This window comes from Lissotriton vulgaris, chromosome 2_1 (genome assembly GCF_964263255.1).
Source record: "Lissotriton vulgaris chromosome 2_1, aLisVul1.2, whole genome shotgun sequence".
Classification (NCBI taxonomy): domain Eukaryota; kingdom Metazoa; phylum Chordata; class Amphibia; order Caudata; family Salamandridae; genus Lissotriton; species Lissotriton vulgaris.
Window position 1 is genome coordinate 1,538,353,840 of NC_141687.1, and position 14,689 is coordinate 1,538,368,528.

Below are 14,689 nucleotides of genomic sequence, written 5' to 3' on the forward strand. Positions count from 1 at the left end.
TGCATTGTTCATTTTATGCAGGTTACCGTCCTCGTTTGTCGGTAGTAATTATTGTACTGTTGATAAAATTAAAACGTTATACTTTTCTTACTGGAGAAAGATAATTTTGAATTGTGAAAGCCCTTACCGAAGTATTATGGGCCCGATTACGATGGCGGTCGGACGAGCGCCATCGCAGCTCGATTGGGACAGACCGTCAAGTAGTTGGCAGTCCCACATGCCAAATTATGATGCAACCACAGTGTGGGCTGTTGGAATCAAGGCGTTTTCCATTGCGGTTCCCAAAAAGGACCACAGCACAAGGCGCAATGGCAAAAGGGATGTTTTGAAACCAAGTGATGCCTGGCACACAGGGATGGATGTTTGCGGGGGCACCATAGGTGCCCCCCAGGCATCATAGCGGAGGCCAACAGGGAGGGCGACGCTGCTAGGGGCCCTCAAAGTCCCTTTCCGACAGCCTTTCCATGGCGGTTGGTCCGCCATGGAAAGGCTGTCAGAAATTGACATTGTAGTCCCTGTGGCGGTACCGGAGTAGGCATCGACACAATTGTAGGGAATACGATCTGACCGACAGGCTCCTTGAGCCCGTCAAAAGCGTCCGACAGTCCCTCTAACCAATGCGGTCCGACCGACCACATCATAATGCGGCAGTCGGACTACTCTGCTAGATGTCGACCGTCAGTGGAAGTCCAACCGACATCCAAATGAGGCCCTTTATTTTTAACAAATGACTTCATAAAATCACAGCCATTTATTAATAGAAAATAATTCTGTTATAAAGGTGAAACATAAAAGAAGTTAGTGGTTTCAATAATTGCAATTAGTGAAGCCTTCTTTCGCACACGCTTCGAATAGGGACCATTCAGCAACAAATAAACAATTCTCAAATGTTGCAGTATTTTTCTCTTTAGCGAGGAGGTAGGATATCAAGCTACGGTGTGTGTCTTTAAAACACTCTACAGATAATCAAACCTTATGCAGGTATCCTAAACACGTGCATAATTTGCGATAACAAGAGCAAAAGAGTTAATGAAAGCTTTTTTTTTTCAAACAAACAAAATTGTCTGCCAAACTGGGTAGGTTTGGCTGGGGGCTCATCTGCTGATCGAGTTGCATCTGATGTCAAAATACATTGAAGGTATTGTGCACGCTTGTTGTAACTGACTAAAGTATGTAAACAAAAGAAACATCTTAATACATGAGTTCCTCACTTGGTGAAGACTAGGAAGTAAATGGTTTGCAATTAGAGGGTGGTAGCGAAAATGTCAAACCATAAATGTTATTTATTGTAATTTATAGACATAATTTCTATAACATTCTATATTTTTTCTTTTTACCAATTAGCTTATACTTTGACAATTAAATTGAATGCGCAATATGAAAATTAGAATGTGTCAGAATCAGATCCTAATTTCAGAAGCAGATGTAGGCATGTAAAGATCAGCACTATATTGCTTGCGGCAGTATTTAAAAAAGAGGATAACCATTTTTCGGATGATCACATAGTAATATGGCAAATGCAAAAACAACTGTTGATGGGCAGAATGCAGAAGGTATGCAGCGTTTAGCACGCAAGCATTACAACAGAATAGCTTTACAACGCGGTCGTAACAACGAAGGTTGTTACCACGCATTTCACTGGGGGGCGCTCAAGGATAGTAAATGATTTAATTTACTATCCCAAACCCCTTCCCTACTATCCACGGGGACTGGTGTGGAATAGTAAATTAAATTGTTCAATTTTGCGCCCCCCCAGCGCAATGCGTGGTAACAACTTTCGTTGTTACGAACACGTTGTGAAGGTACGCGTTGTGAATGTATGCGTTCTAACGTCATACATCCATGCAGAACAATGTCATACATTCACCCCAGTACAGAGTTACCAACTTGACCCATGTAGAGGCAAGAATATAGGAAAGTAATGATTAATAATTCTTATTTTAAGTACTTTTACAACGTATTCTTAGGATAAACTCATTGTGGGTGGAAAGAGTGAAGAAAAAGTCATTTTACACCTTCAGCCTTCAATGTTTGAAATTAATGTTCGTTTTGGAAATGCAGGACAAATGGCCCTTCACATCGCTGTACTGAACCAGAACGTAAAGATTGTGAAGGAGCTTCTTGGGAGGGGAGCAAACGTGTCGTCACCACGAGCTACTGGAACCTTCTTCAAACGACGGCCGCAGAACATCATCTACTTTGGTATGTGAGAGTGATCATAGTACCTGACGTGAAGGTAGAACAGATTATTAAATACTTCATAGTTTTTACTGTTGAATGTCTAGTTTCAGTTTCATTGAGAGTTTGATATAATGCCTAAAAAGGCAACCCAAACTGCTGAATGTCAATCTTGAATAGTGCAGTGTTGCTGTATTACTTACACCAGAAAGCAAATTCATGGTTCCTGTATAAATTAGCAGACTACTTCTTTCTTCTTTACCTATTTGTTTATCAAGGAGGTTTACAGTACAAACATGTAGCATTTCAGTTATTTTAGAACACAGACTAGGATAAGAATATTATCCAGTACCATAAAAGAGCTGTGTGTGGGTGAGAACTCATCCAATCAGATAGTGTGTAGTCCATAGTTAATATTCTGCAACTATTTATTTATTTATTTATTTTAGAAGCTTGTAGAGCGCGCGGCTACCTCCGGCGGAGGTGTCCCGGCGCTAAGATTACCTGAGTGTCCCCAGAGAGAGTTACCTAGTTCAAGTCCATCTGAGAGGAATAAGAGATGCAGAAGCACTTAATTAGCGTTTAGTAAACAACCAGGTTTTAAGTTTGCGTCGAAAGACTGGCTCAGATTCGATGAACCTGAGGTCAAGAGGTAGGCTGTTCCAGAGCTTGGCAGCTGTGACGGTGAAAGTTCTGCCGCCACTTCGAGAAAGCCTGAATCTTGGGACGATCAGTAGACGAAGGCTGTTGGATCTCAGATGTCTTACTGAAGATGAAATCTTTAGTCGTTTGCTCAGATAGGTCGGGCCAGTTCCGTGAATTGCACGGAATGCAAGAATCAGGATTTTGAAGTCGATACGCCGGGCTATGGGAAGCCAATGTAGCTCATCCCGGTATGCTCTGACCGAATTACGGGCAGGGATATTACCAATGAGCCTAGCTGCGGCGTTCTGAATGATTTGCAAACGGTCAATCAGATATTGGGGGGCACCTGCATATAGACTATTGGCATAGTCTAGATGTGCCGTGATGAGTGCCTGGACAACCGTTTTGCGGGATGTTTGAGGGAGGTAGGGAAAAATCTTCCTGATCATGCGCAGTTTGTTAAAACAGGCCCCCGCAACTTTGTTGACTTGGGTACTACCAGACAAGGTGTTGTCAAATGTGAAGCCTAGGTTGCGGGCAGCCTGCACTGGTGTGGGTGGAGGGTTCAAGATGGTGGGCCACCATAGAGTTGCAGGGGGGGGTGATTTCTGGCTGAAGAAGATAACCTCAGTTTTGTCGGTATTAAGGGCAAGGTGATTGGCAGACATCCATGTGCAGATATTGCCAAGGCAGTTTCTGAAGTTGGAAAAGAGGGAGTCAGAATGGTCTCTAAATGAAAAAACAAGCTGAGTGTCATCAGCATAAGAGACCACCCTGACACCCCAAGACTCTACTACCTTGGCAAGTGGGGCCAAGTAGGCGTTAAACAATAAAGGGCTTAAGGCGGAACCCTGGGGCACTCCGCACAGGAGGGGTTTATCCTCTGATTCAAATGGGTGCATCATTACCCTCTGAGACCGACTGGACAGGAAAGATTTGGTCCATGCCAGGACTGTACCACCGACCCCTAGCTGTTGTAGACGGGTTGCAAGTATGTTATGGGATACAGTGTCAAATGCAGCGGATAGGTCGAGGAGGACCAACATGGCCTCCTCCCCCCTATCCACTGATTCCCTGATAATCTCGTAGACTTCCAGCAGCGCCGTCTCGGTGCTGTAGCCGGTTCTAAAGCCGGACTGAGAATCGTGTAGCAACTGATTTGATTCAAGATACTGAGCCAACTGTTTCTGTACCACTTTCTCCAGTACCTTGGCAGGTTTAGGCAGGAGCGATATGGGCCGGTAGTTGCAAAATTGTGAGGGGTCTGCGCCGGGTTTTTTCAAAATGGGAAGTAGCCTAGCCTGTTTCCACACTGAGGGAAATTGACCGCGGGACAAGGAGGAGTTCCAGATGGAGAGGAAAGGATTGACTAAAACAGGGGCAAGATTGCCCATGACATTAGCAGGGACTGGGTCCAAAGGTGAACCAGACTTGACTTTATGTAGCAGTGACAACGCTAGGTCAGGGGTTAGCTCACTAAAGGAGTTAAATGAGCAGTGGGTGGAACATGGAATATCAGAAAGGTGGTTAGGTGGGGCGCTATCAAAGGAGGAAGAAAGTTTGATTATTTTGTTCTGAAAGAAGTCCGAGAGTCCGTTGCACAGGTCTTGAGTAGGGATACATTGGGTTTTCGTGGCAGGGGGATTCACAAAATCTTTCACGATGGTAAAAAGAGTTTTGGAAGAGTTCTGCGCCTGTTGAATGAGATTAGAAAAATAAGCTATCATCGTAGAACGTTTCAGTTTATGGAATTTGTTCAGGGCAGATTTATAGGCCAGTTTGGCTAGAGGGTCATAATCCTGTCTCCATTTGCGTTCCAACTGTTTACACTTGCTCTTTTCCTCACGAAGCAGGGGGGAAAACCAAGGGGCAGAGGGGCGTGATCTGGAGGAAGTCAGCGGGACAAGAGGGGCAACGGAGTCAAGAGCAGAGGAAAGGGTCGAGTTAAATCTTATAGTTTCTTTGTCGAGGTCTTCCAGATGATTAAGTTGAAATTGAAGACGGGCATCCAAGGACTCACAGGTGACTTTCGTCCATTTGCGACCACTGTCTCTGTTAAGGGAGGAGGGGGGGGGGAAGGAATAGTGATAGTGAAGGGAAGAAGGAAGTGATCTGTCCAGTTCAGGGGAAGGGGGGGAAAGGGCGGAGGTACCAGGATGATTAGAAAAGATGAGATCTAGTGTGTGGCCTGCTATGTGAGTAGGGCCTTTGACTAATTGGGGCAAGGTAAGTCCTTGTAAAGTTTCCAGCAGGGAAGAGGCTTGTGCGCAAGACAGATTATCAATATGGAGATTAAAATCTCCCAACACTGTAAAGTGGGAGTGTTTAAGTGAGAAGTCTGCAATAGAATGCGTCAGGGCATGGAGAGTCCAGAAGGTCCATTTAAAAAGTATGTCTAAATTATTCAGTTTCCAGGTACTTTCTGAATTAAATGCTTCTGCGTTTGGTTGCAGGGAATGTTTGAGGCTGTATGATAGTCTTGCACCTTAATCCTAGGAATCTGATTCCGTCCTTAATACATGTGAATAAACATAGCTGGGTCAAGATAGCAGATGAAAAGAGGATTCTAGCTGGGATGTTTTTCGATTTATGAACAACATTGACTTTAATGTTGGCAAAACGGTCAGCCAACTCTGATCAGTTTGGAGTAGTGTAAGTATTTTGCAGACCAGGCATAGCTGGGGAGATTGATGCCTTAACACTCTGTTGACCTGTTAATAGAATGACAGGTCAAAGTCAAAGATTATCTCCTGGTAGGGTGGGGGAGAAGTCCTAACCCAGAAACAGATCAAAGGGTAGTGATTTTGGCTTGCTGTCACCCACTAGGTTGATCATCTTCTTGGTTCCAATGATAACAAGATAGCGGTCTTCCATCCAATAGAGGATGTGCCGGTTATTCCTGTCCATTTTCCAAACTTACCAAAAATCTAGTCAGAACCAGTCTTTCTCTATAGAGAAAAGTAATTCCTCCCTAGTTTCACCTAAGTCTCTGTTGGTGGCAATTTTCTATCTAAACCCAAACTAGTGCTCATGGAGATGATTTAATTCTGCATGTCCCTGGAGCTGACACTTCACCTTCTTCTCCAGGCTCTTTCTCTGGAAAGTGTTGTTAGGTACTGACCTGTAATTAGCCAACATTTAACGGTCTGCATTATGTGCCTTCATTTGTGGGGTGAAAATAGCATGCGTAAGAGGGGCAGGCATGACACATGCTATGAAGGAGGCAGTTATCATGTTTAGTGTATTCAGTGGAAGAATTGTTTAAGGCATGCAGCAGAGAACATATCTGTATGAGAGTAGGATGTTTTAAATTTCAATGCCATGTTAGGCATCTCACAGACTATAGGCGTTGGATTAACACTAATGCTGAGGAGAAGTCCCACTAGGAGAGATGTATTCTTGCAATACCCATGTACTACGAGAAAAAATAGTCCTTATTCTTGAAAAAGGAGTCACACCTACACAAAATGTGTGGCATGCTTCATCAGTGAGTCCTACGTCCGGCACAGCTATTGTTGCCGGACGGACTAAACCCCACTTTTGTAGGGGTTGTACTGTAATAGTAGTCCTAAGGATTTATCAGGGGTTAGGAAGTAGTTGGAAAGTTAGAATAGCCTTCAGGTGAACCCAAATACTTTTATAAGTAGGGCATCTTTGAACGTTTTAAAAAAAGGACGGTATGCAAGGGATCCTTTAATTGGCTCCAATATCCCCGGGTCAACATGTTTCAACCAGTCAAGTTTAGCCCAAAAAGTTATCCAGCTTTCATCAGGACCATAAAGATCCCCTTAAACACTGTAATATTCACTCTTCGATGTTAGTATTGTATTGGTATCATGGGTGTGAGCTACTCGCTCACTCCTAACATACAAATGCACTTGTCACTTCACCATCATTTCCCGGTTTCAAATAACGCCGGGTGGTCTGGGTACCATCCAAGTTCTGTGGAAATAGATCATTAGAAATAATGAACCCTATTTTTTTTTTTTTTTACAATCCACATTACTATGAATTATATGTGTGAATTACTGCACACTCTATGTATTCGAAAAAGAGAGGTTTGTATCCTTAGTGGGCAACCACCTATATTGAGTACCGTGGCACATTCAATTGGGGAAGGCCCAAGTTACAACTAAGATTACCTTTTAGCCATCTTTGCACTGCTATACTACCTGAAGACCTATGTAATTGAATTTGGGACCCCATATTAGATGGTCAAAGATTAACAGTTCACACCTCTATTTCAATGCTGTAGGGATTACTCCATGTAAGATGACTCATCAGCACATCTCTAAATTGGCAGACTAACCGCATTTGCCATTGAAACTCAAAGTAATATTGCCCACGCAATCAGTAATGTTGCTTCACAGATGCCAATCAGACAACATAATTCACATAGTGACCATGTCAATGGAAACATTTGACAAAATGCTTGTAAAGCTGTGGTAAGAAACCCACAGTACCACCTCTGTTTGAGTCGAACATTCTTCTTTCATCAATGGCGCACCCATAAACCAGTCGATGGTGAGGAGTTGAAAATGCTAGGAGCTACCATAGCACAAAATGCATATTCGGCCACGAATGATGTTCAAACAATTGGTTTTCATTAACAAATTTTAAGAATATCTGTACATGAAATACATTCTGTGAAGAAGCACACAAGGAATGTAACAAATGTGGATGAAACGTATAAACATATTCAGGTTTCCCAACGAGCAGTAAGGAAACATTACAGATCAACAATTCAGTGTGCAGTGCACACATTCCACAAAGAGGTATGTCTCACTGTTAGTGTGTGAGGTCATAAAGTAGTCTTCTTGGAGGAGGAGTCCATAAGATGAAAAAAGTTATATAATTATGACTTAACCTGTATAGGTTTGGCGGGTGTCCTGTGAGTTTTGGGTTGGATGGGCCTACCAGTGGTTCTGCTTCATTGCTTGTGCGTATCAGACAAAATTGAATTACTCTAACAGTGCATTAGAGCTACCTCCGAAAAATAATGCTGAGACCATACCTGCCCTTTTTCTTTAACTTTTTCCATTATTCTACTATAAGCTTCTTATTTCCAATCTATTGGATGTAATGCCTTCTCACTTTTGTCAGTACCTTTCAATTTGTGTCCCTCTATGCAAATTTGTTTTGCCCGTAGACCTTCTTGTTGAATATCATTCCCCAATGTGTTATTCTTTCTATGCATGGACGTCAACTTACCAAAATGCCAGGGGTAGCGGAAGTGACATCACACACCCTTTGACCTTCACTTTCACTCAGTCACACATGTTTACACATAAGCACAAATTTACGAGGTGGTGCTATCAATTCAGATCTCAACTCTCGAGCTATGAGATCAGGTATAACGAAGAATGAACCACCAACAGTTCGGCTACGCAGAAAGAACAAGAAGACTGTGGAACAGTGAAGGTTTTAGATCCTACGTCTGCCCAGCCCGGATCTCAACAACAGAGAAAACAGAACAAGGTGGCTGGACAGGGAAAATTAGTATCACAGTTAACAGACACGCAGTCAATATGTACTACGTGACCACGGAATTTATGTCCCAAAACAAATTTATTTTCTTTTTGACTCAGTTTATCAAAATTTCAAAAACACAGAGACAAACAAAGAACTATCACGGCAGTGAATTCATGAGTACAATATCTACAAATATACAAGTTTACAAATGTACAATACTTACAAAATGAATCAAGCAGAACAAATGAGAATGACACACCAACAAACAATGAAATAATTCAGTGATCAAAAGTCAATTGCATTTATATACAGTGCAAAATTAGTGCATAAAGGAAAGGTACAACCAGTCCATAGGACTATGAAACCAAGGGACAGGCGGGGGCAGATGGAATGGAACGCCTGCCTGCCTATCAGAACCTGTGGTTCAATGTTTGTATTGGGTTGCGCGGCTAGGATCCAAAGTAGTGGAAAAAATTCTTATCCTAGAGGCACCCTTTTGAGTAACCACAGGGTGGAGGTGTCGACGCGTTTCGAACCAGGGTGTTAAAGGTTCTCTTCAGGACGGGGACTGGGAACAGTGAGTCTGTAACGATATACAGAGTTGGTGTCAGAATTGTATATCATAGTATTGTAACAAATAGCTCTGACTCCACACAATGAAAAAGACAATTACCTGCACGAGGGCAAGGAGTATGCCGTGGTGTCGGTAATTCACAAAGGATGATTGTTTCTGAAAAAACATATACAAAAATGGACTTAGCACGATGGTAAATTGGGAAGTCTGGGATAGTACAGGTACTAGTCGAAGGCCATAGAAAATTATGAATCATACCTGTAGTTCACACAGTGTTAATGCCGGAGATGTATTGCCCGCCAAGCGGTGCACACTCGGAAGAGGGAGCGGCTCACATTTTTTAACGTATGTCTTTTGAAGGCTGGGGAGACCACAAAAAATGGATTTTCAAGGTTAACAGGACTTTGTCAAATGAACCGGCCATACAAGACCCCCTAGTCAGAGTTACGGGACACAGTGAAAAATTCCTACCTTAATATGCAGCTTGTCGAGTTAAGGCGTCTGGTCACAGAGGCCAATTTGAGCCGGCGGGCGGTTTCTAATTTTAACCGGGACCTGTTTCAAACAGAACAAGTGTTTTTTTAGAGAACAGTCCCGTAGGTTGGGGGCCATGCGCTGTAGCCACTGGCAGGGGCGCGTTGTGTGTGCGAGACACTTACTTGTATCAGAGGAATCAATCTATCGCTTTCGAAGGGACAATCAATCTGTCGGTGAGGCGCGATACTCAACCCGAGTGTTTTGAAACCACCGGGTCGGTAGGCAAGTGGGAGTGTCTAGAGGCGGGATTACTAGAGCATGCTGGTACATGTAGTTTGATTGGGCCATATTCAAAAAAAGGTGCAAGTGGAAGCCTGGAACAAGTGCCTCAATCTACAAAATAATTCACGATTAATACAAGGAGACAAAAGAAACTGTGATCCACTGCATGGTCTCTACCCTGACATAACTCTTTACATACATGGTTCGTGTCAATGTCATATATACAACATCGGTATGGAGCACTGAAACTTAACACAATCATTACATGGTAAATTTAAAAACTATGGTCCCATCCCCAAGAAGATCAACGTGCCAAGAAAAGAAGGTTGAAAAAACAGCAGAGGTTTTGCAGTGAATAAAGGGTAGGAGAAAAAGGTTTGAGGTAGCAACACAGCCTAGCTCAGCCGGACGATTGGAATTCAGTTCATAGGCTGGCAATTTCAGACATTTCATTCAAACCGGAGTTGGATGTGTCAAACTTCAAGATGAGGTACGCCTCTTTTTGGGACAGGCGGAGATCGGGGTCTCCACTACCACCCCTGATGACCGCTAGAACCGTCCATCTAATGTCTTGACTGGAGTGTTTCTGTTGTAAAAAATGAGACACCAGTGGGGCTGTCATGTTTTTGTTGTTAATTCTTGAGCGGTGTTGAATAATTCGCTGGCGGACCTCCTGCGTAGTTTTGCCAATGTACAGCATGTTGCACGGGCATTGTATGGCATACACGGTGTATTTGGTCTTGCAGTTTGTATGTTCATTGTGACGCCAGAATTTGTTCCCATCTGTGAAAAGTGACCCTTCTATTGTAAGTTTGCAGACGGAACATGTCCCGCATTTGCGATGCCCTGTGACTGGATTGGCTCCAAAGATTGTACTTTGAGGATCCCTTCTTGGGGGTGGTCTGGTGGATGTTATCATCTGCCCGATGCTCCTGTTCTTCTTGAGGGCGAAGAGAGGGGCACCTATGTCCGGGAGGATTTCTTGAACCAAATGCCAACTTCTTTTGATGATTTTTTTGACTGCAAAAAATCATCAAAAGAAGTTGGCATACAATGCCCGTGCAACATGCTGTACATTGGCAAAACTACGCAGGAGGTCCGCCAGCGAATTATTCAACACCGCTCAAGAATTAACAACAAAAACATGACAGCCCCACTGGTGTCTCATTTTTTACAACAGAAACACTCCAGTCAAGACATTAGATGGACGGTTCTAGCGGTCATCAGGGGTGGTAGTGGAGACCCCGATCTCCGCCTGTCCCAAAAAGAGGCGTACCTCATCTTGAAGTTTGACACATCCAACTCCGGTTTGAATGAAATGTCTGAAATTGCCAGCCTATGAACTGAATTCCAATCGTCCGGCTGAGCTTGGCTGTGTTGCTACCTCGAACCATTTTCTCCTACCCTTTATTCACTGCAAAACCTCTGCTGTTTTTTCAACCTTCTTTTCTTGGCACGTTGATCTTCTTGGGGATGGGACCATAGTTTTTGAATTTACCATGTAATGATTGTGTTAAGTTTCAGTGCTCCATACCGATGTTGTATATATGACATTGACACGAACCATGTATGTAAAGAGTTATGTCAGGGTAGAGACCATGCAGTGGATCACAGTTTCTTTTGTCTCCTTGTATTAATCGTGAATTATTTTGTAGATTGAGGCACTTGTTCCAGGCTTCCACTTGCACCTTTTTTTGAATATGGCCCAATCAAACTACATGTACCAGCATGCTCTAGTAATCCCGCCTCTAGACACTCCCACTAGCCTACCGACCCGGTGGTTTCAAAACACTCGGGTTGAGTATCGCGCCTCACCGACAGATTGATTGTCCCTTCGGAAGCGATAGATTGATTCCTCTGATACAAGTAAGTGTCTCGCACACACAACGCGCCCCTGCCAGTGGCTACAGCGCATGGCCCCCAACCTACGGGACTGTTCTCTAAAAAAACACTCATTCTGTTTGAAACAGGTCCCGGTTAAAATTAGAAACCGCCCGCCGGCTCAAATTGGCCTCTGTGACCAGACGCCTTAACTCGACAAGCTGCATATTAAGGTAGGAATTTTTCACTGTGTCCCGTAACTCTGACTAGTGGGTCTTGTATGGCCGGTTCATTTGACAAAGTCCTGTTAACCTTGAAAATCCATTTTTTGTGGTCTCCCCAGCCTTCAAAAGACATACGTTAAAAAATGTGAGCCGCTCCCTCTTCCGAGTGTGCACCGCTTGGCGGGCAATACATCTCCGGCATTAACACTGTGTGAACTACAGGTATGATTCATAATTTTCTATGGCCTTCGACTAGTACCTGTACTATCCCAGACTTCCCAATTTACCATTGTGCTAAGTCCATTTTTGTATATGTTTTTTCAGAAACAATCATCCTTTGTGAATTACCGACACCACGGCATACTCCTTGCCTTCGTGCAGGTAATTGTCTTTTTCATTGTGTGGAGTCAGAGCTATTTGTTACAATGCTATGATATACAATTCTGACACCAACTCTGTATATCGTTACAGACTCACTGTTCCCAGTCCCCGTCCTGAAGAGAACCTTTAACACCCTGGTTCGAAACGCGTCGACACCTCCACCCTGTGGTTACTCAAAAGGGTGCCTCTAGGATAAGAATTTTTTCCACTACTTTGGATCCTAGCCGCGCAACCCAATACAAACATTGAACCACAGGTTCTGATAGGCAGGCAGGCGTTCCATTCCATCTGCCCCCGCCTGTCCCTTGGTTTCATAGTCCTATGGACTGGTTGTACCTTTGCTTTATGCACTAATTTTGCACTGTATATAAATGCAATTGACTTTTGATCACTGAATTATTTCATTGTTTGTTGGTGTGTCATTCTCATTTGTTCTGCTTGATTCATTTTGTAAGTATTGTACATTTGTAAACTTGTATATTTGTAGATATTGTACTCATGAATTCACTGCCGTGATAGTTCTTTGTTTGTCTCTGTGTTTTTGAAATTTTGATAAACTGAGTCAAAAAGAAAATAAATTTGTTTTGGGACATAAATCCTGTGGTCACGTAGTACATATTGACTGCGTGTCTGTTAACTGTGATACTAATTTTCCCTGTCCAGCCACCTTGTTCTGAAAGAACAAGAAGAGCACAAAGTCTCCCAGTAACCTGGGGAGTCCTCTCCATTGACAAACCATCAATGTTCTACTTCAATTACCCCACCACTGACATCAGTACCGGGCCCAACTGCCACAGCCTTAAACACACGGAACAAGGTATTATAGTGCATGGCCATTTGTCAGCGGTTTTTCAGGACAATAGTGGAGTAGCAGGCACCCTAGGCCCTAGCAAGGCAACACTCTGGGATTTCTGCATGAAACCACTGACATGACAATTAGCAGCACAGACATTGCAGCAAGAAAAGAGGATGCCCTTACAATACACACTAACTCGGAGTACCCAACAGGGAGACCCCTGCTACTCACAATCCATGCTATGGTGCACTCACCCCTGCCTTCTCTAGGCAATAATGCCCTCTTCGGCAGCCTAACAGGTGAATGAGGCAATAAAACCTGCAAACCCTACGGAAAAAGCTGCTTTGTTGGTAACACACGCCATTAAAGAAAAGGCTGACCTACAGTCACCCCCTTGGATGAGCCCTTCTGAACACAATCACTCACCAACAGTTATATCAAGTGCTAAGTCACTACTTTCTAAATGCAACATCCCCATTTAAAGAGATTACTCAACAGGATGTGCAAGGTCTCCACCATAGTGACAACCAGATCCCTGTTATCGACTTCATCTCTAGTCCACCAGAGGCTTAAAGAATCCGGGCTCCAACAGGAAACATGATACCACCTACACCCATGACATCTTTCCACCTGGACGGCTTCGAAAATCCCGTGAACGTACCTGGAGGTGTGGAACCAAATGGCCAATTGCTCTTGGAACTAACTTTCTTCCACATAGATTCCACAAGGATCCCAGGCACTCAAGACGAATCTGCCCTTGAAGTAACAACAGACATCCTTAGCACAGCCTGGCCTCAACTTCCACAAACTCTGCAGTCCACAGTTTGTGCTTTAAATTACCACTCTGACAAATTGGATGTGCAAGTTGATCTTCTGAACACACTGGCAGCTTTCATGTCAGGAATAGGCAACAAATGTACAACCTAAACAAACTGTTGTAAGAGCGCAATTAAACATCAATTTGCTGCAATCAGTATGCTGCTGCTCTCCCATAATCCAAAGTCTGTCCTCGTTCTCGATGATCTTTAGTACAGTTTTGACCAAAATCAAGAGACGCCCTGGGGGACCCACTTAAAGCCAACAACAACACACAGTTGCAGCCACCCAACAAGCCTCCAAGGTGCAAGATTACGTAAATTTAAACTCCAGTATTGCAAATGAAGCCTCCCGATTGAGTTCCAGCACTGCAGCAGCTGTAAAAGCAATGGCATCAAGAACTGGCAACCACTCCACCAGCATCATGAGTGCAAAGTCCCTGAGTGAACATCAGCCCACCCAGCAGTGCAGCTCTGACCGGTCGGGGCACAGATAACTACCCCAACTTCTCTGAAGGCTCCCTCTGGTGGGAGTGAGACAGTACCGGGCAAGATGGTAACTAACAGCCCACCACCCCATAGTAAGAAGCAAAAGAAAAGGCTCAGAAAACAGCGCAACTGGACAAGTAGTTCAACCTTACTTGTAACTTGCAACCTGTTCCTAATATTTGCAAGTAGCAGAGCAGAATCCGTCCACACAAACGGGGTAAAAAGCCGCCCCTCATAGTTACAGCACTCTCTAACTCTGACCCTGATGCAGTAGAAGAATCCGCTGAATCTTAAGACTTTGAAAAACCACACATAAGTCAACCATCAGGACATGCAGGTTCCGGCAAAAGAGGAACTCCATTTAAACCACATATAGCGGAGTCGAGCAGAGTGGGGCAGACCCAACCACCTTCAACCCATAGCATCAGTGGAGTAGGAGCAACAATTAGGATCGACAATGAGAATCAGAGCGTACAAAACCAGCTGTCCCCCCGAAATGTAACCATGGAGCAACTCAATCTTACCAAAGCTGTCA

General features: G+C 43.7%; 1 protein-coding gene across 1 annotated transcript in view; it reads left to right on the top strand.

The window, feature by feature from the left end:
• Nucleotides 1-14,689, top strand: part of LOC147732861 (transient receptor potential cation channel subfamily V member 6-like) — a 253,063-nt gene that overhangs the window by 114,104 nt on the left and 124,270 nt on the right. The window contains exon 4 of the mRNA XM_086957403.1: nucleotides 2,062-2,202. Coding sequence (XP_086813529.1) covers nucleotides 2,062-2,202 — 141 coding nt within the window. The remainder of the gene's footprint in view (nucleotides 1-2,061; nucleotides 2,203-14,689) is intronic.